The sequence below is a fragment of the Pelodiscus sinensis genome, chromosome 1 (genome assembly GCF_052426305.1).
Source record: "Pelodiscus sinensis isolate ZL-2025 chromosome 1, ASM5242630v1, whole genome shotgun sequence".
In the NCBI taxonomy this organism is placed as follows: domain Eukaryota; kingdom Metazoa; phylum Chordata; order Testudines; family Trionychidae; genus Pelodiscus; species Pelodiscus sinensis.
The window spans coordinates 102,759,501-102,786,800 of NC_143052.1; the positions used below are offsets into that span (position 1 = coordinate 102,759,501).

The window sequence follows — 27,300 nt, forward strand, 5'->3', positions numbered from 1 at the left end:
AGCACGCATGTCAAAAGGGCAGCAGGCATAATGTTGTTGTCTGTTTTTGAAAACTTGGACCATTGTACTTTGATTGGTGTGGTGTCAGAATCCTGCCTGTACTACATAACTATTCACTCTGCATTCTGTGTTCACTTCACTGGTGAGAATAAGAATTTAAGGAAATTCAATAGTACGAATTACAAAAATAAAATTAAGTCCTCAAAGATGCTCTAAATTCTACTCTGCATTATGCCTTTTTAGGCATTTTTATATACTTAGAATGTTAGCTGGCACATATTATAGTACATAAAAAAGTTAAAAACAAAGCTATTTCCTTTAAAGATCCAGTTTAAAGTGTTTTTGTAGCCCTGTTGGTCCCAGGTTATTAGACATATACAATGGGTGAGGTAGTATCTTTTTTTTTTTTTTTTTTTTTTTTGGACCAACTTCTGAGAGTGAGAGACTGGCTTTTGAGCTACACAGACCTGAAGAAGAGCTTTCACTGACAGAAATTTGTCCAATAACAGATAAATTACCTCACCCACCCTATCTCTTTAAAGAGCCTATACATTTGAAGGGTTTACCTAGACTATTTTTGTGCTAGAGTGAGATGTGGATTGGGAGGAGCTTAATGTTGATATACAATCTGCGCCCATTTGAATGTATTACTCTAGTAACATTTGATGAGCTATACAGGTTTGACCTCTATGATCTGGACTTCTGTAGTCTGGCACCATCTGTGGCCCAGCATCCCCATGGAAGCTCGTAGGCTGGAACACTCACCGGGGAAATTCAGTCCCTGCTCAGCAAGTCTTCCCCCACCCTCTCAGATCATCTGGTGCCCTGCAAGCACAGGGCGGGAGAGGAAGAAGTGGGGATGGAGATAATCAGGGGAAGAGGCAGGGTGAGTGTCTGTAGAGCCCCGTGGTTAGGGGACAGGATCATAGCCCCACAGCTGGCGGTGGCATCTGGGAGCACAGGCCAGTTGCCACAGGACTCAGTGCATTTCCATGGGGCTGGACTCCTAGTCCTTTCACAGCACTCTGCCTATTCCCCCATGTGCTTCCACTAATCCCCAAGTGGTCATGCTGGCCCCTCTATTGCTGCAGAAATGGATCCCAGTAGTCAGTGGCAGCAGAGGTGCTGGCATCAACCTCCCATGATCTAGCAAATTCCTTAGTTCAGGATAGATCAGGTCCCCAGGGCGCTGGACCAGGGATGTACAACCTGTATTGTGATTTGGAAATGTTAGCTCTGTCTTGGTTGTCATTTTCTGATTATTGACTTAGAATTTCTGAGAGTGTTGTCTACTAACCACAATTTGTAGAGTTTCCTGATTGCTGTCCTCGTGCACTTGACTGCATTGTAACTAATCAGGTTTTTTTCTTTTATTTTTCTGATTTCTCCTCAGAGCCGCAAAGTTCTTCCTTGCTCTCAGAGGTGTCTGAACCACATCAAAGTACAGAGAGCAGTATGGCCTTAACACAAAGCACAGTAACATCCCAGGAAGATTTTCTTTGTTTCTCAGAAGAAATGAGCAGAAGTTCAGAAGGACATACTATGTCTTCGGTAGATGGCACAGTAACTATTACAACGGAGTATCCTTCAGATAATCCAGGAGAGCCATCAGGAGAAATATCAGAAACTTCGTGGCCAACACCTTCATTATCTTTCTCTTCTTTGGATGACATGAAAACAGCACAACAAATGACAACATCATGTGCTGCCTCTGGCCACAGTGGTGCTTTCACACAATTGAAGCCTTTAAGTTCCACTACAGCAGACACCTCACTGTTTTTGCCTTTTGATACTACTACAGAAGGGTCATCTCTTCTCATGACACAGCAGAATGAGGATATCCACGTTACGTCAGATTCTTTGGTAAAAAGTACTGATCAATACACTGAAGCTTTCCCTGATTTGAATAGTGATGCAACAGAAAATTTGGATCCAAGGACCAACTCTGTTGCAAGCATTTCTAGGGTAACACCTGGTTTGGAAACCAGCATGGAGTCTGCTTTGTTTCTACTTAGTCCTTCATATGTTTCTTTCCCAGTTCACTCAGCAACTAGTTCCATTGTCTCTGAAACTTTTGTTACTGATTACTTGTTTACACATGTGTTTTTTCATAAATCCTCCAGTGCAACACCAAATTTGCCTGGCAATTTAGAAATATCAAGTCAAGTTGAGCTCTTCAGTGAGTTCGTGAGCCCAGTGCCTTTCACTAGACCATATGCTTCATGTTCATACTGTGACTTGACCTCAGTTCCACCAGAACAAGTTTTTTCAACAAGACACACAGAACATGATGTTGGTTCGGGTGATTATATTGAAACATTGTCACTCTCAGACTCTAAGGAAAAAGGCATTACTCCACTTACAACTGTAATTTCTAACCTATATGAACTGGAGGAGTCAGCTCCCGAAGTTTTTGATACCACATTTCCATCAAGACCTGTTGTTTCATTTTCTTCAAGACTTGAAGAAGTCTTTGAGTCAGACTTTTTTTTTTCAAACAGTGTGGACATTGGCCTTAACATAATGTCTACAACAATATTTCCTTCCTACAGAGAGCCCTCTGAGGGAATATCTTTGTATATTACTTCTGTTCAATTCTCTTTCCCTGTTACTGAAATTGTTACTTTAACATCTGGTGTTGAAACAAATCCTTCTGGTATCACCAGTGTTCTCCTTGAATCTGAATTTACCACAAGTGAGAATGTACCAACAGTTACAATCAGACATACAGACCTGGTGGAATCACCTGAATTTATGCCCTCGGAATCTGTGCTTTTGCTTGACAAAACCCTTCCTGCAAGTGTTTCTACAGACAAATCATCTGTAAATATCTCAGACTTTTCATCCATCTTTTTATCAACACCATCTTTCTTTGAATCTAGCAGCTGGTCATCTTTATCATCTGCTGTATCCACCTTTTATTCAAGAATGCCAAGTGATTTATCAACACTATTACCTCAGGTCTCCCCTACGCTGGGGACATCGGTAGTTTTTGATGCTTCTTTTAATTGGGATTCAGCTGACTTTCCTGCCACTGACAGGACAAATATAGAGATTTCTCAACTCTCTCCCTGGCAGACTTCATATCTATATTCCAATACATTCTCTATTTCAAACACACACAATCCTGAAGTGATATCTTCAAGTTTTTACTCTGACTTCTCCAAGTTATTAGAAGGAACATCAGTCTTGCTAATGGATTCTGAAGTTTCGCGTACCTCAGTTTTCACAGAAGCTACCTCTCAATTAGAGTCTTCGCTCTTCTCCCTTGAATCAGCAGTTCCTACACTGGTGCTGTCCATTTCTGACTCGGAATCTGTTCTAACCAGCAATATCTTGGTTGATGAAACCTCATGGTTTACCAGTTTTCAGACAACTCCTGTCTTAAGTTTACCTTCATCCCTTCTCTCAACTGTTAAAGCTTCAGATGAGGATATCGGTGCTACTGTTAACTACACGTTGCTTTTAACATCTCTCTCCAAGGCAACTGCTAGCACAGCACCTTTTACAACAAATCCATATACGTCTTTGTTGAGCACAGAAGCGAGCAGCATTATCGCTTCACCTATACAGTCAATATCTGTGGTCACATCATTTGTACCCACACAGCTGCCTCCATCCACAAACACTTCAGTTGAATTTGGTACACCAACAAAAACTAGTGTGTGTGAAGTTACCAATATAACAGGTGCTTCTACCGTCACTGCAGCCACCGTTAGTCGCACAGATAGCCATAGTACAACTACTGAGAGCAGCTCAAGTACTTCCTCATCCCCTTCTACTGCTGTAGTGGCTACAACTCCATCTGAAGTTATAATTATCAACACCACCCGACAACCATATGTTTGTGACATCACTGTTCCTGACACTTACTTAATAATGGCTGGTAAGATAAAGCTCACTTTCATTCCAGTTATTTTCTTTAAAATTGTTTGTAAACTACTCTTCATTCTCCCCTTTCTCTCCCCCCCTCATCACTTTCATGAATGCCACCTTCTAATGCAAATCTTATCTAAATTACACATGCATGGGTGCTCAATACACATTGGAAAGGAACACAGCATGGGATGTGGATTATCTTGTTTACATGTAGTTGTTGTGAAGGGCCAGATTTCCATGCTTGCAGCCTGGGTTTGTATTCCTTGCTTATACAAATTATTAAACTTTTCTGCACAAAACCTGTTCCTTGTCCACAAATGGGATGTAAATAGTGCTTTAAAACTGATCTTGAATACATGTAGGCTTACTGCAACTCCTTGATAATTTTGATGTTAAGTGTAAAGTATTCAACAGAACTGTTGGACAGAATCATTTAATATAGTAGGGTGGAATGGATTTCCCTTTGAAGATATTGAGACTGATTATAAATGTCATAATTTAAAATAAACTTTAAAACACGTGAAACTGAAGTCAGTTTTTCTAGCTATCACTAAGATTTTATTTTGCCACATGAACTTTAGCTAAGTACCTATAGTATTTGGATAATTTTCATTGGACTCGGTGTGGTTATGATCAGAAAAGTGACCTTTTGTACTTAAAAATAAAGTTGCCTTGTTTCTGCTCAGCTAATGTACTACGGTTGTGAGAGCCGTATTTGATGTCAGTCACAAAAAATTTCCATTGAAGTTTTATGGCCAGAATATGTGCGTTTGATGTATAAAACAAAAAGAACAGAGTACTGTATAATTTTTTCCAGATATAAGAATGAGTTGGCTGTGCTAATGGTAAGAAAGAGGTTCTCTCCTCCCCCCTTTTTTGGATTTGTAAACAGATCAATTTTATTACGCAAATATTTGATGGAGAATAACCACAAAACACGAAGATGTCATTTTACAGTTGCTTGAATAATCACAGTCGTAATTTAAAGTGTGGTTATTGTTAGCAATAATAGTCTGCCTCTGTGTAATCAGTGCAGTGTTTGCTTACTTTTTTAAAACAAATATAAGGTGGTGTTTTTTTCATGCCTTTTAGTAGTATATATTCAACACAGTTATTGGATAGTGAGTTGCATTCTGTTCTGGCTTATGCCTCCTCTAGAACTGTTAGCTGTATTACAACAGCAGATTCTTTATTGCAAGTGCACAAGTCAAAAAGAATGTAGTTTGACTTTCAAATCCAGTTTGAATTTCTAGTCCGGCTGTTACTAGCAGAGGAACAGATTTGATATGGAAAAAAATTGAGAGAGAATAAGCACAGAATCCAGCAAGCTATGCACTTTTCAGGAGTCACTTTTTCAGGACATAATTGCACTTTTATATGTATCTTTTCCTTTGTGTTTTACACCTTCATCACAGTTGACCTCATTTTCTGCTTTGTCATGAATCAAACAACTAAAATGCAACACTGAATCAAATCACTATGGATTAAGCTAATATGTACTTACTAGATCTCATTAATTTCCAGTGCTGGCCCGAACAGCTGTGCTAGAAAATGTCAGTGAGTCCATCAAAGAAGTGCTGAGACTTCAGTTCAGGCGAGCAGTAGAACTGGAGGTAAGTGATAGCAAATGTGTGCATTATTTACTTGGCATAAAGGTAAAGTTTGGTGTGTTTTGTTGATGTTTTTTTAATTTGCCTGTATGAAATAATGATTAAAAACAAACACGCTCCCTATTGATTCTAAAGCACAGAGGAATTTTGTTTTAAGTTAAACAGGAATACCTAAAAAAAACTTTGCATTTTTAATTCTTATTTATATTTTTACAATGTAACAGATTTAAAGAATCTCACCTTCCTCTCTGGCTTGAATAAATGGTACTCCCCCCACACCTCACCCTCTTCATTGACTGCTGTGTTTAGTGCTTCTCTCCCCCTCCCCCCCCCGTTTCAATCTACCTTAACTTTTGCATAGTTAATATCAAAAGATAACTGAAAAGCCTATATAGTCTAAAATATCAGTTCAGGGACATACCAACCACTGAAAACAAAGTAGGGAGTCTTCTCCCTAGCTTTCAGGAGAAGTGTGGAATCCTGATCTCAAGACGTGGTAGGATGAAGAACATGGAAATAATTTTCAATTATTAAAGGTCATTTTAAAATCTGCAGATTTTCTTCTTCAAAGAGATCCTTTACATACTTTGGAAGTTCATTCTTTTAGTTTGAAGATGCTGTACATAAAGTGCAAGGCCTTCTACAAAAAACAGTCAGTATTACAGTAAGTGACAGTCAAAAATTATTGATGCATTACTGTAAAGAAGGCAGTTCAATAAATGTCATTTGTGAAGTAGTCCAGCTGGTCAAGAAGAGTTCTAAAGTCTTTGCTATGTCTGAAAGGGCTGGGAATTGCTTAGATGCATCTTGCAGCTTAATGCTATTTCAGGATGGGTGAAAATTAGAAAATGTTCCCTAAACTTTGTGCCAAATTTAAGCTAAATGTGCTTCGAAGTTTCAAAAAGTTTAGTTAAATCTTTCTTCCTATCCTATGATTTTTCACTTATGCCTCCTGTTAGCCCTCTGAGTTCTACATAGAACAGTGCTGATACTGTGTTCTTTTGAGATTTCCCACCCAAAAGATGAAAGGTAATTTAACTGAAATTAAAAAAAATTGGATAAATAAACAATAGTTTGTAAATATGCCATTTTTCCACCCCTGGGATTTCAGATTAGGGATTTCAGGTTAGGGTTTAATTTGATTGTCAACAGAAGCATCCAGTTTAAGTGTATCCACCCCTGATTAGCTATTCATTGACTCATAAATAGTTATTCCCTCCTTCCCTCCCTCTCCCTCACCCCACCTTCTGTACTAAATCTGATTTGTCAGTTTAATAATGTGTTCGTTTTTTCATTGTATTCCTTTGGTATATATGGTCATGCCAAGTCTCTTCCAGAATATGATCTGAGGAAGTGGGTCTGGCCCACGAAAGCGCATCACCTATTAAACCGTCTTGTTAGTCTTTAAAGTGCTACATAGTTTTTCCTTTTGTTTTAGCAAGATCAGACTAACACGTCTACCTCTCTATTACTATTTGTTCTGGTCTATTAGTCTGTCTTAAAATATAACTCTTTGGGGTCTGATCAGCTTAGCATTTTGGGTGTGTTTCTGTTTACCTTTTGAATAACTGGCTCAGTTTTCTTTCATTCTTAACTATTATTGTTAACTCCAGTGAATATTTAGAAGAATATTCTAAACATCTGCTGTTTATACTTAGTGTATTAACCATTCAGCAAACCAAGTTTTATAAACAAAGAGCTTTTTTCCAGCATTCCCCTCATTTGACCATAATATCTTAGCAGAGATGCAACATTTCATTCTGCACAAGGTTCCTTTTTACATTTTCCAGCTTTCCTGGGTGGCTGAAGTCTTGTCCTAACTGCATAGTTAACTTGAGTTATAATGTGTATATTACCCCAGTTGGTTTTCCCATTCACATACACCAATCCTTAACTTGAGTGCAGTGGTGCTTGTAACTTGAGGTGGGGGGGGGGGGGGCTACAGCTCAAAGCAACACTACTCTGTGCAGTAATCCTAGCATTTGCACAGCTTGAGTGTTATTTCTCAGAGTTATTCTCACTTGAGGTAGGCTAATCTGCATACGGGTAACAATTTCACTATGCAATGAAGATGTAGCTTGAGGCACAAGAAGGTCCTGCAACTTGCCCCAGGGTCACAAAGGGTATGTCTACACTACCCCGCTAGTTCGAACTAGCGGGGTAATGTATGCATACCGCACTTGCTAATGAAGCCCGGGATTTGAATTTCCCGGGCTTCATTAGCATAAGCGGGGAGCCGCCATTTTTAAATCCCCGCTGCTTCGAACCCCGTGTAGCGCGGCTACACGGGGCTCGAACTAGGTAGTTCGGACTAGGGTGCCTATTCCGAACTACCGTTACTCCTCGTTTCACGAGGAGTAACGGTAGTTCGGAATAGGACCCTAGTCCGAACTACCTAGTTCGAGCCCCGTGTAGCCGCGCTACACGGGGTTCGAAGCAGCGGGGATTTAAAAATGGCGGCTCCCCGCTTATGCTAATGAAGCCCGGGAAATTCAAATCCCGGGCTTCATTAGCAAGTGCGGTATGCATACATTACCCTCCTAGTTCGAACTAGGAGGGTAGTGTAGACATACCCAAAGGGAGTTAGTGACTCAGTTATTTGAATCTGGGATAATGCTAACTTCCCAAACCTTCATGCTTTATTATAAACATAACTTAAAGAGATATTAGCCCTATAGCTGTATAGATTGGCATAGCCTCCCTTGATTGTACAAAGTTTGGATGTGTTGGCTGTCAGGTTGTGTTGCAATTGCTGCAAATTTATCCTAAGTTCGATCTCTGTCTGTCTCCCTCCCTCTATATATATACAAAAGTTTTTTCCTGCAGAACAACAGAATGTTCCTGCTGGGTGACATAATGACGTCATCAGCGTCAACAGTCTTACCTTAGCAAAGTGAAAGTGGCTGGTGGGGGTGGGAGGGTAGGTGAGCCTAGCGAGCAGAGGGCACAGCCCCCTAGAAACTTAAAGTGGTGCTCCTGTCTACTCTCACAAATCTCTAGCTTGCATTGATGTTTTAAACTCAAGCTAGGTGGCTTGTCAGGATATTGATTGAGTGCTGCTGACACTCAAGCGACTGCATGCTCTGTGGATGCATGTAGAGTCCGCTTGAGTGCTGACAGGTCTCTAATGCTGTTGTGTTCACTTACTTGCTCCCTGGTTCAGAACTAAATGTTACCTCCAGCTTTATAAATAGCCTATTTGGTCTGCAGACCCTGCCTTAGCATGCTGCTTTCTGCACCCATAATATTTACATAGCACTCCTCTTGCACGGCTTCAGATCAGATGGCATCTGAGAGAGCACTTTCCCAGCATGCATCTCAGTGGCCTGAGGCAGACACCAGTGTACTTGTGGACCTTTGGTATGAGACTAGTGAGAATGATTTCAGGTCTAGGACCTGAAATCAAAACTCTTCCGATGCTGCCTCCAGTAAACTTGTTGAGAATGGGATTTACTGGACTAGAGAAGATAAAATCCATGACGAACTTGTACTGCCAGGCAAAGAACCACAAGTCCTGGCCTGATGACTGCTATAGACTGTCCCCACTCCCTGAGGAGCTGCACTGGGTGCACAGCAGTGTCCCAGTCATGGAACCCAAGTAGAACCTTGACACTTCAAAGGCTCCCTGGAATGTGTGAGAACTCAGATGAGGACTGTAGAGCCTGGGTCCGTACCAGCCACTGCAGTCACAGATGAGGCAGAACAGAGGCATAGCTAGTTTGACCTCGTCCAGGACTTCCAGGGGAAGAGCTGGAGAAACAGCCTAAGAAGGATGCAGCAGGGGACCCTGTCACCTCATTTGGGTAAGAGAGTGAGCAACTTGCCCTTGTATGGTTAGGGCGGATATGAGGACATATCTCTATTACTGTGCAGGAGGAGGTGCTAGAGGACAGGCCTTTTCAGGTTCACTTTACGGATAGGTGGAGGAATGCCCCGTGCCCAGCAGAGTTACAGGAAGTACTCTGATTATGTATATTTTCATTACACATGGCATGGTATTGTACTCCCTGTACTCTTCTACTTTTTGTCAGCTGCACTAGCTGTGTTACTCTCTCAATAACATCTTTTGTTGTGCTGCCCCTTGGTATGTAAGGGTATGTCTACACTACCATCCTAGTTCGAACTAGGGTGGTTAATGTAGGCAACCGAAGTTGCAAATGAAGCCCGGGATTTAAATATCCCAGGCTTCATTTGCATTTTACCGGGTGCCGCCATTTTTAAAGCCCTGGTAGTTCGGACTCCGTGCCCGCGGCTACACGCGGCACGGAATAGGTAGTTTGGATTAGGCTCTCTAATCTGAACTACCGTTACTCTTCGTGGAACGAGGTGTACTGGTAGTTCAGATTAGAGAGCCTAATCTGAACTACCTACTCTGTGCTGCGTGTAGCCGCGGGCACGGAGTCCGAACTACCGGGGCTTTAAAAATGGTGGCACCTGGTAAGATGCAAATGAAGCCCGGGATATTTAAATCCCGGGCTTCATTTGCAACTTCGGTTGCCTACATTAACCACCCTAGTTCGAACTAGGGTGGTATTGTAGACATACCCTATGGAATTTGGGAACAAGACTGATATGATTGTATTGAACTGCCTTGAGTGCAGGAGACTGGACTAGATGATCTCCTTAGGTTCCTTCATGTCCTATATTTGTCATGGTTTGCCATTATATATTCAAGTGCTTGATTCTCATACAAGTACAGCATATTACAGTAAGTGCTTACATTCTCTTATTTTCCCCCTCCAACCAAAGGAATCTGTTAGTTCCCTAACACTTTCAGAGTCAGGCCTTAGCTGGTGCACATTCTGGCTGCCTGTAATGATTTTGTAAAGTGGCACAATCATTGCCCCAGTCTTTCCCAGCATATTCTTCCTTAGCTTAACGTATGTTGTGCAGAACACAGCGTGTCACAATAACATGATTGGCATTACAGAAGCTGCGGTCGAAATGGTTTTGTAAGCAATGTTATCTGACCTTCAGTCAGCCAAATACACAGTTCACCAACATCATGCAGATGCACATGATACAGTTAAACTTTCTCCAGATTTCTTCACATCAAAGTAGGGCTTTGTGAGCCAGGGCAGTAGAGGGTAAGCTGGTTCTCATAGACATCCTGCTATTATCCTGGGGAAGCGGGAAGGAGGTGGGGAGTTCCAGCTTGCTAAATTTCAAAAAGGCAGAATTTCCAAAATACGCTGGAGTTATGCTCTCTGCTAGCACATCCCATAAAGTTTGAGCCCTGAAAATCCACAGATACATGCTTTATATCTGTGGGTATCTGTGAATGTGGACACAGGTATCCGCAGCTCATTTTTGCTGATATGGATGTGGATGCAGATACTAATTTTCTATCTAGAACCCTGCAAATTTTCAGATATCAGTTTTATATCTATGGGCATCCGCATTCGCGGATGTCAGTGCAAATACCTGTGGCCTATCTTTGCAGATACAGATTGTTTGCTCAAAGATTGCCATTATTTCATGAATACTTCCAGTTTTCACCAAACTACCATCCACTAAAACTATAATTGCTTTGCAAACCTCCATCACCACAGTACCGATGGTTGATTTCCCAATGCCAAACTGATTGGCCACTTGAACTGTATTAGTCGGGAGAAGCCAGCTTCCAGATAACAGTAACACACTTTTGAATGTGTACGACTTGTCTCATGCACTTACCCTGGCTGGGAAAAGCTCCTCTCTCAGCTCCAGAAAGTTGGTGGAAATGCTGGGTCTGCTATTGGTCATCCCAGGTTTGCCGTACATTGCATTCCCACTACGGATGTAATAGTATAGTTGATTAACCAATTAACCAATAAGCAAAAGCTTTTAGGTTAATACTATAGACTACACGCATTTTTCCCCCTCCCCCGACAGTAAGTTTTTTAGCAGGCTGGCCAGCAGTCCAACTCAGTCTTGGCTCATGTCGGATCCAGGACCTACCTCCGCTGCGGCTCTACATTTAAAGTGTATTAGGAACCAGGTGGGTAGGCAAGCTGGCTCAGTTCTGGCTTGCGCTGGGTCCAGGAGCTCCCTTCCTCCGCACCCGGACAGGGGCTGCTGCCATCTCTGCTGCTGCTTCTGCATCAGAGGCAACAGCGTGGGGTGGTAAGTAGCCCATCCGCAAGGGGAGCTGTTTTTTAAACTGGCTTCCCTCGCAGACCAGCTTCCACCTGGCCAACTGCGCTGCCGCTTCTGGTACAAAGGCAGCACTGTGGAGTGGCAGGGGGCTCCTTGAGAGTGGGCCCAGAGAGCACTGGTGGCCAGTCCCACCCCTGGGGACTATAGAATAGTCAAATAACCAATAAGAATTCATGAGGTTACTCGACTATTAAATTAACCGATATGTAACATCCCTAATTCCCACCACTGGGTATTTTGGAACAGCTGGTCAGCAGTGTTCCCTCGAAGCTGGCCAGCAGCACAGCTTCACAGGTGATTAATCAGCCCCGCCCAGTCAGTCAGCTCCTGTGAAGCTGTGCTGCCTGCAGCTTGGAGGGAACACTGGTCAATATAAAGAGAATTCTCAGCTATGACAACCTGCCTGAGCTGTCTCTGTCCTTTCATCTTGCCTGCTTGCAGCCTGTGGGATCTCCTTAGCAAAGTATGTTGCCAACTTCTAAGGGCAACAAAGTGGTGCCAAAAGACTGCTCCACATCTCCCATCCTTTATCTGTCCACGGTTCCCATTAATGCCAATATTTGGTACACATTCATTCTGAGTGTGATTTGGGTCTTCACATGGAAACACAAGCTAGGGACACAAAACCTGAAGTTGTATACTTGTGGTGAGTTGATGATGTAAGACCTCTTCTGTACATGTGCCCAGAAAGTACAGACAACTTTTCTCTTAGTACGTCACAAAAGTGAGACACGAGTGTAGCACCAAGAACCAAGCAATATGCCTCTGAAAGACCTACCATCTCACTTGGTTCATTACAGCACTCTGGTGCATTCAATAATTCTAGTATGGCTACAGTTACCTTTGCAGTGTGATTGTTGCCATCCAAGCTAAGCTAGCTTCAGTGGAGAAGTTCAAATGTTGTAACTCAAGTTAAATTTGCAGTAAAGATCTACCTAAGAATGTGAATCTTTGTCGCCATCTGGTAGCTGGTCCACATCAAAGGTTTGAATTTCTGCTAGCTACATTATTTTGTCCTCTAGTTTAGGTGGTAGAAGTTGTTAATTTTAACTGTCAAGGTCTTGGATTCAAATCCTTCTGTTAGTCTAAGCCATTTTAATTTTACAGGGCTCATCCAGCTTTAGACTTTTTATGGGAGTAGAGTGGTGTAAATTAAAGGGATATAAGTTAGTTTGTTGATCTATTGATTCTTCTGATAAGCTCTTTCACTGGATTTTTTGGGGGGGCAAATTGTGAATAATTATGACTGGCAAGTACTATTATTGGTTTCTGTGCTTTACATTGTACATTAATAGTTTGTGTTGTGTAGGATAGGTGGTTTTGGAGTAGACTTGCAGAATAAACAATTTTGAAATGAAATAGCCTTTCTCTTTTCCATTTAGACAAGCCCAGCGATTCCAAAGTATAGACCACATCCTCATCTGGTGTCAATCTGAATGGCTGTGTTGAAGTCAGAGGTTCACTTCAGCATATGTGCACTGATTTATACTAGCTGAGAACTGGCCCTCTAAGTTTCAGTAACATGAGAAACTTCTGCTGACATGGCGATGTCAACTGCAATAAAACCAAACATATTGCTAAATATTTGTAAGATCACCAAAGCAAACATTTGATATCCGGCCCCTTTATGATTTTCCTCTTTCAAATTCATTCCTTTCATGTCCACTATTGCCATGCAGTGGCCTCGACGGGCTATATGGGAGCTAAGGGTGCTGGGAGCTGCTCATAAATAGTGCAGCTAGTCTTCTGAGAGTTGGTTCATCATTTGCAAATTCTTTCTCATCAAAGGGAAAAAACATCTCTCTAGAATCAGTCATGTGTATGTTGCTCTGTCATATGTACTACCATGTGTTTTCTTTTGTGATACATTGGGGGTGGCTTTTTTTAACTATGCATAGTTGAAGTGGTCTTGCTTCCCTCGCTTAACAAAAAGAATTCATGTCAGTACGGGAATACTGCCAAGGTTGTTAGTCTTTAAAATTAACAGCTGTACAATATAGTAACATGTATTAATGACTGCAGACATGCAGTTTTCTAAACAGATTCTTCCTTGGTACTTACCCCAGCAAACACACTTTTCTTTGGACAATGGTTTACATTAACTAGTTTATGTATAGTAAAACTTGAGTAAATTAGTGCATTTTGTTTTTAATATTTTTTACATCTGCTGTTATAGCTTACAGAGGTTTCATTTTTACAGGGTATGCATAGTAAAACAGGAGGTAGTTCTGTTAAATTTAGCATAGTAGCAAGGTATCCTTTACAAAAAAATAAAATGTTTAGCTTCAGTTTGATGTGTTTGCTGCTCAGCTGAAATGTGATCAAATGTTAATCTTAAACAGGAATTGAAAATGCTTTCTTTCAACTTTTGCAATCTGAATTCAGGAGAATCTGTCAACTCTGCTGCTTAGGGCTTCTGAGAATAGTTGATCAGTTCTTATTCCATCATGTAGGAGCCAGTAGTACAAATACACACACATTAGTCAGGTCATTATGGTATTTATTTATGTTTCAAGACTTGTTCTTTCTCCTGTTAATATTTAGACCACAATTTTCAAATCTGTCTGTCTAAATGTAGGCACTAAAGTGATGGCTCGGCATCTTAATAAAAGTGGTCTTATTTTTCAGAGGTGCTTTTGTGGCTCCCAGTCACTTAAGTGAGATTTGTGGGTGCTTGTCATTTCTGTAATTTGTACTGTTTTTGTTTTGGTGCTTACGTATGGTTTGAAAATGTTGCCTTTAGAATCTTAGGGAGTACATTTTTTTCACACACAATAATTCAAAGCATAAAAAACTTTGCATGTTAGTTTTAGCACCTGATGACCTCAGTAAGAGACCTTTGGGAAATAAAAGGCTTTCTCAGGATACTTTTTATTATCTTTCATTTGGTACAGTGGTGATGGTGAAGCATAAAACTTTGACTTTTGTCTTAGGTTTGTAATTTCATATTATTTTTCTTTTGTATCTGCTGCTATGATAAGAGCACAAAAATACAAAAGTGTGTATTTACTGTTTGAGGGCATTCAGGGGATATCTGAGTTTTGGAGATTGGATCTGCATTGTGCTGAAGTAGAAAAGAGAGGAACTCAGATGTGTTGCTTGTCATGGTTTTTTTTTCTTACTGCTGAAATGTCAAACTAAAATACATCAATATCAGTGCATGCTGTGCTGTTCTCATTCTCCATGTTTTACTTTGGAAAACACCAAATGATTGTAGCTGCATGATTGAAAACTGTTTCCTCTTTTTTTTATTGCCTGTCTTCTTTTGTAGTGAATAGACAACATTTCTCTGTCATTCCTTTCCCATTTCACAAACTGAAGCTGCTGAAAACATTTCTGCTTGACATAAAAGGGTAAACTTCAGGCAAAATGGGCTGAAATGAATTAATTTGAATGCTACATTTTTGAATCCATTTACAATAAAACCTGATGGCAACACACTTTTGGCATCTAATTATGAGGAATATTGCGAGATCTGTATATATCTTTCTTGCTCCCTCCCCCATGATACTGTGCGTTTTTCTTGCACTTCTTTTTAAAAAAATCTTTAAAAAAAAAATCCTCTAAAAATTAATTGCTATTACTCTGTACTTTCATATGTGTCAATAAGTCCCGGTCTACAAGCGGTGCATCCACACTACTAAGCCCATTATTTCAAAATAATGGGCTGGTTATTTCGAAATAACAACTCCTATTTTCCATGAGGAATAATGCTTATTTTGAAATAGTTATTTGAAATAACTTCTCCCCGGAGTCATTCAAAGTAATTACTCCCCAGTGCTTCCTGGGGCTTTAGGTTGAGGTAGCGCATCCACGTTAAGGAAGCCTGCCTCAGCTTTTATTTTATTTTATTTGATTTGATTTGATTTGATTGATTGATTGATTGTTTTTTGAGGCTTCCCTGTAGTGTAGACATACAATATTGAAATAGCTATTTCAGTAGTTATTTTGAAATAAGTTATTTTAAAATAATTTCCTAGTGTAGACATGCCCTAAGAGACGTGTAAGCTAGCATTTGGTAGCGCCATATGCTCTTCTACAAGGCTGATCCTCAACTTCAAATTCTTCAGAGTATCCCATTATTTGGGCAAGGCCTGGAGGGTGCTGGCTTCTCTCTGTAAAGATGAGGAAGTGTACTGAAATGGGAGGGCTCTGATGTTGGCTTTTTGTGTAGAAAGTGTAACACAGTGTGCTAGAATGTGTGTGCTAGATAGAAGGAACTGGGAGTGCGAAGAAGTTGGAAAGTAGGTGTGTTGATTGGGTTAGGAGAGACTTCCTGTTAGAGAAAGAAATGTGGTAATATACAGGCAGTCCCCGAGTTACGCGGATCCGACTTATGTCGGATCCGCAGTTACGAACGGGGTTTGCTCCGCGTCTCCCTGGTCTGCTGGAGACCAGCAGACCAGGGAGACGGGGAGCAAAGCCTCTGAGGACGCCGGCAGCGGGACAGCCGCGGCGAGTCTGGGCTGCCCGCGTGCTCCGCGGCTTTGCTCCACGTCTCCCTGGAGAGTGTACTGAAGTGGGAGGGCTCTAATGTTGGCTTTTTGTGTAGAAAGTGTAACACAGTGTGCTAGACTGTGTGTGCTAGATAGAAGGAACTGGGAGTGCGAAGAAGTTGGAAAGTAGGTGTGTTGATTGGGTTAGGAGAGACCTCCTGTTAGAGAAAGAAATGTGGTAATATACAGGCAGTCCCCGAGTTACGCGGATCCGACTTACGTCGGATCCGCAGTTACGAACGGGGTTTGCTCCGCGTCTCCCTGGTCTGCTGGAGACCAGCAGACCAGGGAGACGGGGAGCAAAGCCTCTGAGGACGCCGGCAGCGGGACAGCCGCGGTGCGTCTGGGCTGTCCCACTGTCCACGTGCTCTGCGGCTTTGCTCCACGTCTCCCTGGTCTGCTGGTCTCCAGCAGACCAGGGAGACGCGGAACAAACCCCGTTCGTAACTGCGGATCCGACGTAAGTCGGATCCGCGTAACTCGGGGACTGCCTGTATATTACCACATTTCTTTCTCTAACAGGAGGTCTCTCCTAACCAAATCAACACACCTACTTTCCAACTTCTTCGCACTCCCAGTTCCTTCTATCTAGCACACACAGTCTAGCACACTGTGTTACACTTTCTACACAAAAAGCCAACATTAGAGCCCTCCCACTTCAGTACACTCTCCAGGGAGACGTGGAGCAAAGCCGCGGAGCACGCGGGCAGCCCAGACTCGCCGCGGCTGTCCCGCTGCCGGCGTCCTCAGAGGCTTTGCTCCCCGTCTCGCTGGTCTCCATCAGACCAGGGAGACGCGGAGCAAAGCCGCAGAGGACCCGGGCGGTGGGACAGCGGTGCGTCTTGGTCCGCCGCCCGCGTCTCCATGGTCTGCTGGGGGGGAGGGGCGCAGCTAGTACGTCCCCCCTCCCCCCCCAGCAGACCAGGCTTTTCTCTGGACGCCTGTGGTAGAACAGCTGGGGCGCTGCCGATTGGTCCTGCAGCGCCGCTCTGGGCGCTACTGGACCAACCCGGCAGCACCCCAGCTGCTCTGCCCCAGGCGTCCCCAAGTCAGCCGCTGCTGAAACTGACCAGCGCTGACTACAGGAAGCCCGAGGCAGAGTTGCTCTGCCCCGGGCTTCCTGGAATCAGCCCCTGATCAGTTTCAGCAGCAGCTGACTTGGGGACGCCTGGGTTTCTTAAGTTGAATCTGTATGTAAGTCAGAACTGGTGTCCAGAGTCAGCCTGTTGAAACTGATCAGAGGCTGATTCCAGGAAGCCCTGGGCAGAGCAACTCTGCCTCGGGCTTCCTGTAGTCAGCCGCTGGTCAGTTTCAGCAGCGGCTGAATCTGGACGCCAATTCCGACTTACATACAGATTCAACTTAAGAACAAACCTACAGTCCCTATCTTGTACGTAACCTGGGGACTGCCTGTACTCAAAAAATTAAATCCTTTACCTTGTTCTTGTTCTATAGTTCCTTACAATATTATTGGTTTTGTATTCGAAATCCAATAGATGATTTTTTTATGTATTGACTTGAGCACTTCAGAATAGAGCCCAACACTAGAATTATCATCTGAAAGGAATAGGAGGGGATTTATGAATTGCAGGAAGGCGGCTCCTATTGGTGGTAACTGTGCTGCAATAATGGAAAGGAGTGTTTTCTGAAAAAAAAGTATATATAAAATTGTATTATCTAAAAATACATTTTGTGTCTACTGCTTCCTGTATAACACCCCCTGCACGCGCGCTTGCGCGTGCTCACACAAACATCCCAAGTCAATGGGATATATAAACAACCATATGCATGTTCAATAAACAAGAAGTCATGCTTTTGTTTAAGTAGGTAGCCAGGCATTGCTATAGAACCTATAGTACCCTCCAACATAGTGCAGAGTGGTGAATACCGTGCTGTTAGAAATGATACATAAAACTCAAGTCCCGACTTCATGGCTATTTAAATCCCTCCAGTGCTTTATGTAAAAGCAAAGGGTGAATGTACTCAACTTTTAATTGGGTAAACTCTTCAAAGGGACTGGGCTGGAATGGAATCACTCATTCTTTTTCCAGCTCTCTGACTTTGTGTGCTTCTATTTCCCCATCTGTAAAATTAAGGTATTTTCCTACCCGTTAAGGATGAGCTGCTTAATTCATCCATGTAGGTAAAGTGCTTTAGGATCATTAGCTGAACTGTGCAATAGAGGTGTGAGTACTATTGCCAAACTTGATGCTGATCATTCTATTTCTTTTCCATAGGTTTATAAAATTTCTCCAAAATTCTCTTTCTTGGTGACATCAGGTCCTTTTGTTTACACGGCAATAGCTGTCATAAACGTGCTTATGAACAGCAATCTTCTTCAAGGTCAGGCACCTGTAATCCTGTCACTGCAGCCTTCTTTCACCATGCCAGAGCCCAGGTTCCAAGCTCGCACAGGTGAGTTCTGGGAGGGGGAGGGAGGGGAAGGGGGAGGCGGAGGAACGAACACACACACCTTAGTATTGATACAGACTCTGTTCTTGGCAAGAGGTGAATGCAATGTTGTGTTCTTCTCCTTAATTTGTGTTATAGCCAGTGATGTCTCTAGCAAAGTCAGTGTATGGAGAGTGTGCACTTTTACCATGCTTTAATAATTACCGTATATACTCGAGTATAAGCCGAGTTTTTCAGCACAGTTTTTGTGCTGAAAAATGCCCCCCTCGGCTTATACTCGAGTCAGCATCTCGAGAACTGAGGCGGGCGGGCTCAGCGCGTCTCTGCCACTGGCCGGGTCTAGCCGGGTCTAGCCCCGGAAGTCGGGGCGAAAGCTGCTCCGGTGCCCCTGGTCTGCTGGAGACCATCTCCAGCAGACCAGGGGCACTGGGCGGGTTCCCGCGCTTCTGAGGCTTTGCCAGAGCAAAGCCTCAGAGGCGCGGGACCCCCCGCGGCTGCGGCTTCAGTCCGGGAGCCTGTGGTCTGCTGGGGACGGTCCCCAGCAGACCACAGGCTCCCGGACTGAAGCCGCAGCCGCGGGGGGGTCCCGCGCCTCTGAGGCTTTGCCAGAGCAAAGCCTCAGAGGCGCGGGGAACCGCCGCTGCTGCCGCTTCAATCTGGGTGCCTGTGGTCTGCTGGGGACCGTCCCCAGCAGACCACAGGCTCCCGGACTGAAGCCGCAGCCGCGGGGGGTCCCGCGCCTCTGAGGCTTTGCTCTGGCAAAGCCTCAGAAGCGCGGGAACCTGCCCGGTGCCCCTGGTCTGCTGGAGACGGTCTCCAGCAGACCAGGGGCACCGGAGCAGCTTTCGCCCCGACTTCCGGGGCTAGACCCGGTATCTATCTTCATTTTTTACATTTACCAGTAGCTGCCTCATTTCCTACCCTAGGCTTATACTCGAGTCAATACTTTTTCCCAGTTTTTTGGGGTAAAATTAGGTGCCTCGGCTTATATTTGGGTCGACTTATACTCGAGTATATACGGTAGTAGTTTTATTATGGTGGAGAATTCCAGATCTACCTTTATCTTTGCTGGCTACTTACCATTTGCAGACAGTTCCAGGGGAAATACAGAACCCTGAACAAGGGTCTCAGCAGGTACATAAAGGAGAAAATGTTTTTTATTTTCTTTAAAATGTTTAATTTTATTTTGCATATAATTTAATATTAAATTACACACATACACACGTGCAGGTGCTGTGCACACACATTATACATAATGTATGCATGCATATTAAGTTTTGTTGAAAGGTGCCAGACTGGTCTCACTGGCTGCATGGTAGACCAAAGCTGAAGGCTTTCAATCAAACTGAACATTAGACTTCACTATCTACAAAGAAGGTTGCTGCTGGTCCTCTTTTTAAAAATGTTCATAGAAATCTTGGATAATTCAAGGGATTCCAGAGCTTCAGATAACTGACTCATATTAGAGTCATATAACACTAGTTGTTTGCAGCTGGGATCTCTTTGGTAGCCTATAATAAGTAGTGGATTTTGAATCTTTTGACAGCAGGTGGGCCTGATTGTCAAATCAGATTTTTGTGACAAAATAACTTTGTGCTTCAATCCAGAACAACTTCTGCAGTTATTAATTTCTTGAGCAATGCTGTTTGGACTTTCAGTTGCTGTGAGTGCAGCCTGGATTTCATGGAAAACTAATTCATTCATGGAGTGGGAGGGATTCCTCCTTCCCTACTCTCTCCTTTCAGTGCAGATATGGCACTCATATCTGGGAATAACATATACTCTTTATCTTCAGTTCTTCAGTTTGTGCCTCAAAACGTTGATATTGGGTTCTGTAACTTCAGCCAGCACATTGAGAAAGGGCTGACAATGGCATTCATGGAGGCGAGAAAACATCAGAGTATCCACAATGTCACAGTGCAGGTAAGAATGCTAGCATGCACTGAGGAAAATACCTCCCTTCCTTTTGGCTTGCAGTTGTTTTTCAGCATGTCATTAATATTAGATGAGGTATAGACTGCCTACATTTGGTTTGCTAGGCCATGTAGAACTTGATGTCCTTTCATATTAGCTGTGTGCACTTTTTTTAACCAAGAAGTTCACTGTTCCATCACATGTTTTCAATGGATGATCCAGTGGTGGGAGTATATTGAGGATATTTAATAGAAGTTAAGATTTTGGGGTTCCACAGTTTATCAGTGTTTACACCAGGGCTACTTGCCCTTAAAATTAATTGGATATAAACTCTGAACAGATTAATAAGACGTTGCCTTTTTTTCCTAAAAGCTTATTTATTCTAGGTGCTTTTGCTGTTCCTTACCTGTTCTGGCCTTGTCTTTCAGATACTGAATATAACTCTGAGCAAGCCTCAAATGGCAATTCGGCAGGGCCCTGTGAACATTGTCTTTGCCATTAAGGATACATATGGATTCTTGAATGGATCTGAAGTCAGTGAGCTCCTGAGGAACCTGTCTGTGGTGGAGTTCAGTTTCTACTTGGGCTTTCCTGTGCAGCAAATTGCCGAACGTGAGTAGTTAATGGTCACAAAGATTGCAGAAAACTGATTTTGTGTGGTTGTCTTTGTAGTTTCACCATAATCTTCCACTGATATGTTAAAAAACATTAATTTCCTTAGCTTCTAATTTGGTTTTTCCATACCAATCTATATAACAATGCCTCTGATCATATATGCTTGACCCTGTGCAACTGTGACTGCGCTTAACCATGCCTGTGACTCTAGTATCAGCTCAGTTTTCAGTTTGCAATGGGAGGGGATGAAGAAGCGAAATTGGAATGCTTGTCTACACACAGCTAAGACTTCTGCTTTGCCTGTGAGAGAAGAAAATTAGATTGTCTCATTTCTGGCTGTGGTCTCAATCTCTCAAATATGCATGTCTTATTGTCACTTAGTCCTATCGTTCTTAGCTTGGTATGCACTTGACCCCAAATTTTAAAATGTTAACACCCCAACAAGTCTGTGTTTGACAGGACCGAGAGGGCATTATGATTTATTTCTGACTGAGCTACAGCTTCTGATACCTAGGTAATATTATGGACTATGGCTTTCTGGCTTGAAAGCTATATCTGATCATACAGAGTAGTCCTAGATTAGTTCACCATCAGTCCTGACTGTTAATATGTGCGCATTGTCACTGTGGCCATGAATGTTTTGTTTCTGACCCTGCCTGTTGGGAATAGGGGCTGATAAGCTTCTGTACTTGAGTCATTCATTAGTTTTTGAATCAAATCCTTCACTACATTATATTCATGGCTGGTTGCTTTGTTTAATTTCTTTGCTGAAAACCCATATCCTGATGCTTCAGTGCTATAGGATAATGAAATGAGAACAGAATGTATACCCAGAGCAATATATCCTGAAAGACATGCTGCCTGGTGATTAGAAACCTTATAAAGCATCCAAGAGCTCTATCCTTTGTTTTGGATTTTATAGTATGTACATGTAATTTTAAAAATAGCCTTTTTAGCTCCATGAGGCAGGGACTGTCTGATAGGCTATGCCCACACAGGAAAATATCCTATGGCAGAGAGCTTTAGAGCACAGGTTAGTGGATTCATGCTCATGCTGTGGGCTTAGGTTCATGCTAAAATTAGCAGTGAAGCTGTTCAGGGTCAGTCTGGAGTCTGGGCTTTGAGATCATGCACCCTCACTGGATTTCAGAGCTTGGGTTCCAGACTGAGGGCAAGTATTGCTATTTGTAGCTCCACAACACAAGCCACACAATACCAAGCCAGTTGCTTTGGGCTCTGAGACTCCCTGCTTTTTTTCTCCCTTCTCTCCTGCGTGTGACCCCCGACTGATTTTTCTGCAGGTCAGCAGGCCAGCACCCAAAAAAGGTTCCCCAATCTCTGTGTGCGTGCACAAAGCCTAGTATAATGGGATTGTTTCCTGATGGGGGCCTCTAGGAGCTACTGTAATTCAAATAAAAATGCAAATAAAGTAGGGCAGTGTTTCTTAACCTAGAGCCCTGCGGGGGCTGAGGGGGGGAGGAGAACGCCATGACACAGCACCGTCCCCCCTCCCACATCCTGCACAGCAAGCAGGAGGCTGCCAGGGGCAAAGTTCCACAGCAGAGGGCAGGAGTAGCATGGCAGTGGGTGGAGGGGCAACTGAAGTGCCAGTGCTTGATAGTTTCCTGGACAAACCAGTCAGGATCACCTGTCAGAGGCTGCAAGATGTACTGGTAGATCCCGATCTGCTGGTTAGTGAGCACTGCTCTAGTTTCTACCCTAGTAAGGAGGAGCGGATGGAAGATAAAATGTAAGGATAGGATCTGATGCCAAGCAGTCAAATGAAATAGAGTCCCTTTCAGTTATATCACATATAGGGTTGCCAGGTGTCCAGTTTTCTACTGGACAGTCCGGTTTTTGGGCCCTCTGTCCAGTAAAAAAAAATCCAGAAAATACCGGACATGTGCAATGTCCGGTATTTTCTGGTTTTCCGGCTGAGCGCCAGATGGAAGCCTGGATGGGGTGGGGGAAGTGTCAGGAAGGCAGGGCGCAATAGACACTGGGAGCCTCTGGTTACGTGTGAGGAGGAGGAGGAGGGGCAGCCCAGTCCATGCTCCTGTGCGCTGCTCAAGCGTGTGTTGGAGCTGCAGCCGGACTGACTCATGCAGGACCGGCGCACCCTGAGATCTGCACAGCCCGCGTCAGTCCCGGCGGCTGATTCGCTCCCCCGCCCCCTCCTAGCTGCCCGGTTTGTTGATTCTCCCTGACTTCTCTTCCCGGTCTTCCCTAGCCAGTCCCTCCCACTCTTTCCCCCCTTCCTCCCTTCTCCTTCCTCCCGTCGCCAGCTCTGCCTCACTCTGGCTGGTTCCTGCTCCAGATCTTCCCCGGCCAGCCCCGCTGCACCCTCAGCCAGTCCTTCTTCCGGCGGCCAGTTCTCCCCTCCTCCTCCTCCTCAGCTCCCCCGGCCAGCTCCACCCCTGCCGGCCGCCCTCCTCCCTCCCCGATATCCTGCGGCCAGCCCTGTTTCACCTGACCCCTCCTTCCTCCCCCCACCGACCAGCCCTGCTTCCCGTCGGCCCCCCCATCTCTCCCAGCCAGCCCCGCTGCCCCCTCCCCCATCTCTGTTTTCCGCCTTCCCCTCCTCCCAGCCTGCACCGCTCCCCGGCCCTGGCCGGTCCCTCCTCCCGCCCCTCATGAAGCATGTCCGGTATTTTTTTTATGACTACCTGGTAACCCCAATCATAGAATGGCATCAAGCTAAAAAATGACAGTTTTAAAAGTATTTCTGTACAAATGGTAGACATCTTTAAGTACTAAGAACAGTTACTGTGTTGCAGCCATAGCATTGTAGAATTGTAATGCAGATGCCTCTTACAGTGATCAAAGAGGTTTTTCTGTTGTTGTAGGTAATCCACCTCTCAGAGCGGTGGTAGCTAGTTTGACTGAAGAATTCTGACCAGAACCTAGCTGAAGCTACATGAGGATTACGTTAATCTAACTATAATGCTCTGAGAGTGTGAATTTGCCACATTTCCTGGAGTGATGTATCTTCGATCCTGTCCTTACAAGGGAGAGACTGACTTAGATTGACTTAAGTTTCAGGTATAGGCTAGGCTCTGATTTTAACTGTAGTATAGTGGATGAGCGGAGATGAGATTGGGTATTGATACAAAGTGTTCATGGTGCCATCAGCCAATTTGATTTAGACAGCCGTAGAGGTGCTTGAGCTGTGGCACTGTTGAACAATTGACAGGGCAGTTCTACACTACAATCTTACATTGGAATATCTTAGTATAACTACACTATTATACCAACCTAACCCTCCATGTAGATAGTGCCAAGGCACTGAGACATCTGCTCCTGTAGACACAGCTACCAGCTCTTGTGGGGGTGGCTTAACTACACTGGTGGGAGATGCTCTTCTGTCTCCTAGTAGCATCTTCACTAAACCATGTGTAGTGAGCAGGGATGGCTGCTCACTGACCCTGAGGAAGGAGAACCCCTCTCTGAGCCCAGATGGGCTAAGCTGGAGTTTGCCCTTTTAAGACGCAACCAGTGGGAGGGGCAGGAAATATAAAAGCCAGGCCCAGAAGCCGGCTGTTAGAGGGAGCAGAGGCCTACCCTGAGAAGACTGAGGAGCCGGCTGGGGCGGATGCCTGGCCTGGACCACCAGGCCCTGGCCTGGAGGATGAGACCCTTTTCGCCCTACATCTAGTCTGGGACCATACAGACCCTGGGGACCTGCTCTGACCAGGGGAACAGGTACAACCAGAGGAGGAGTCTGGAAGTGGCCATAGGGAAGAACGGATGATCACGTGGATCTGATCACCCTTTAAGCTGGGTCAGCGGGCTTTGGTATGGATTCCCTGCTGACCCCAGTGGCTGTCAGGCTGCCACTGCTAGAGCCTTGGGCTGGGACATGGTGGAGTACAGAGGGCCCATGTCCTCCCTGCCACCCGTGCATGTGGCAGTCTCCTCCTTTCCACTTGTGCTGCAGAAACTGTTTGTGTGTCTTCCCCTGAACCAGGGCCTGGGTCGCCATTTTGACTGTGGGGAATTGTTCGTTTGTTGTCCCACCTTCTGGCCCTGTTTTTAAAAGGGCCACCGGGCTAGGACGTACAGGCCCGAGCACTGGGCAGGGACTCAGGACCAAACAAGAACTCTTACACCATAACAGTGGCACAGCTGCAGCAGTGCAGTGTTTTAAGTGTAGACCTGCCCTATGTTTTCCTGATCCTTTCATGTATCCTTTGCAAGGTTTTCAGCCCAGGGCTTCGCAGCTGAAGGATTAGAGTACTTTTTCCATTGTACCATCAAGATCAGGTTATCAAGGATTTGTTTTAGGTTTCTAGTCCAGTTAATTCTATAAGATGAGTATTAAGCATACATTAACTTATTTTCAATCGCTAATTGTAAAAAAGGACATTACATTGAGTGTCAAAACACAAGTCACCTTGCTTAAAGAAAGTAATTAAATACTCTTAAGAGTTCAACTTTTTATTTGCCATTGGCAGATGGTTAATTGTCTTGTGATCTTGTTCTTCCTGGGCTTTGGAAAACACCAGTGCAGTTGCAGTTTACACATTTTTTGCAACATGATTATTTTTAGATTAAGGTAAGTGAATACATTACCAGAGCAAAGAGATCTCCAACCTTTTAGCTCAGTAATTTCCACACTTCTGTACCCTTTCAGCAGTCTGATTTGTCTTTCATACCACCATATTCCACTTCACTTAAAAGCTACTTGCTTACAAAATCAGACATAAAAATACAAGTGTCACAGCATGCTATTACTGACAAGTTGCCCACTTTCTCATTTTTACCATGTAATTATAAAATCAATTGGAATATAAGTATTGTACTTACTTTTCCAAGCACAGTGTCTATATAGAGCAATATAAACAAGCATTGTCTGCATGAAATTTTAGCATGTACTGACTTCACTAATGCTTTTTATGTAGCCACTGTGAAATTAAGTAAATATCCAGGCGAGTTGATGTATCCCCTGGAAGACCTATGCATATTCCCATGGGCACTTGTGCCACTGTTGAGAACCACTGTATCCACTCATCCTTTGTTTTAGAAGAACTCTACGGCTCTCTCTCAATATAGTATGTAAAAAGCAGAGCACTTCCTATTTGTACGTTGCAAGTGGAATTTTTAGAAATTTATGTAAAATCTAATTCAAATGCATAAATAGCCATATTCTGGTACCCTTACACACATTGACCACTCCTGTATTTCACAGTAGTGGCCCTATTGCAGTATCAGTGCCACTATTTGTGGAGCGCAAGATGCTTCTAAATTGGAATGAGGTTGTCAGCAAATGTTGAATTTGAAGCCAGGTGTTTTTTTGCATAGTGATATTTAACTTAAACAGAAGAAACTAAAGAGTAAATTATTTCACTGTAGAGTATGAAAGCGCACTGTGAAAAAATGAAGTTTAGGAGAAAAGTGCTATATATCTAGAGAGGCTCTTCTGCTTTTGCATTAGGGGAGAGGCTTTTTGTAGTAAGTCACCAAGTTCTGGAAGGTGACATTTATGAAAGCAACTATAGTGTACTTAGAGAGAAGCCTTAGCCTTAGCTTTCTACTTTGCAAATGAGACACACAAAGTAAATTAGAAAGTTAATAATTGATTTGTTTCTTTGAGTGCCTACAATAGTAGCACTGGAACTAATTATAGTGTAGTGTTTAGAACACAGAATTGGAAGTCAGGAAATCTTGATTTTTATTCTTTACTCACCTTGTGACATAGGCCAGTTTAATTGTGTGTGTCTCACTCTCTCCATCTTTAAAATGGGTTTAAAAATTAGTCTTTGTTAAACACTTTAAGAACTTTAGATGATTCATGGAAAACTTTGACAAAGTTTTGCCTGCCTCCTCATTCCTTCCATGAAGTTTCTATCTCTTTTCAGAAAAACTAGTCCCAGCCTCTGACTTTACATATTCATCAATGCCTCTTTACTCCAGTGAGGAATCTGGGGTGAAATCCTAGACCCACTGAAGCTGATGGAAGTTTTTTCATTAACACGAAGCCAAGATTTCGCCCCTGAAGCTTAGGTTTTCCAGGAGGCTAGTCATTTTGACAAAACTTGGGCTGTTGAACAAAATAAAACCAAATAGCCACAGGATTTTTGTATGGAATTAATTTATGATTTTCATAAATCCAATTTGATCTTCATAGCTTTTAATAAAAACAATGAGGAGCCTTGTGGCACCTTAGAAATTAACAGATTTATTTGGGCATAAACTTTTGGTGTTAAAACTTGATTCAATGCATCTGATGAAGTGTT

General features: G+C 43.4%; 1 protein-coding gene across 4 annotated transcripts in view; it reads left to right on the forward strand.

The window, feature by feature from the left end:
• Window positions 1–27,300, forward strand: part of KIAA1549 (KIAA1549 ortholog) — a 185,933-nt gene that overhangs the window by 82,246 nt on the left and 76,387 nt on the right. For 3 of the 4 annotated variants that reach the window (XM_075939458.2, XM_075939447.2, XM_075939453.2), the window contains exons 2-6: window positions 1,394–3,886; window positions 5,404–5,492; window positions 18,361–18,538; window positions 20,331–20,458; window positions 20,878–21,061. In XM_075939458.2, coding sequence (XP_075795573.2) covers window positions 1,394–3,886; window positions 5,404–5,492; window positions 18,361–18,538; window positions 20,331–20,458; window positions 20,878–21,061 — 3,072 coding nt within the window. The remainder of the gene's footprint in view (window positions 1–1,393; window positions 3,887–5,403; window positions 5,493–18,360; window positions 18,539–20,330; window positions 20,459–20,877; window positions 21,062–27,300) is intronic. The other variant, XM_089781919.1, reaches the window with a different exon arrangement.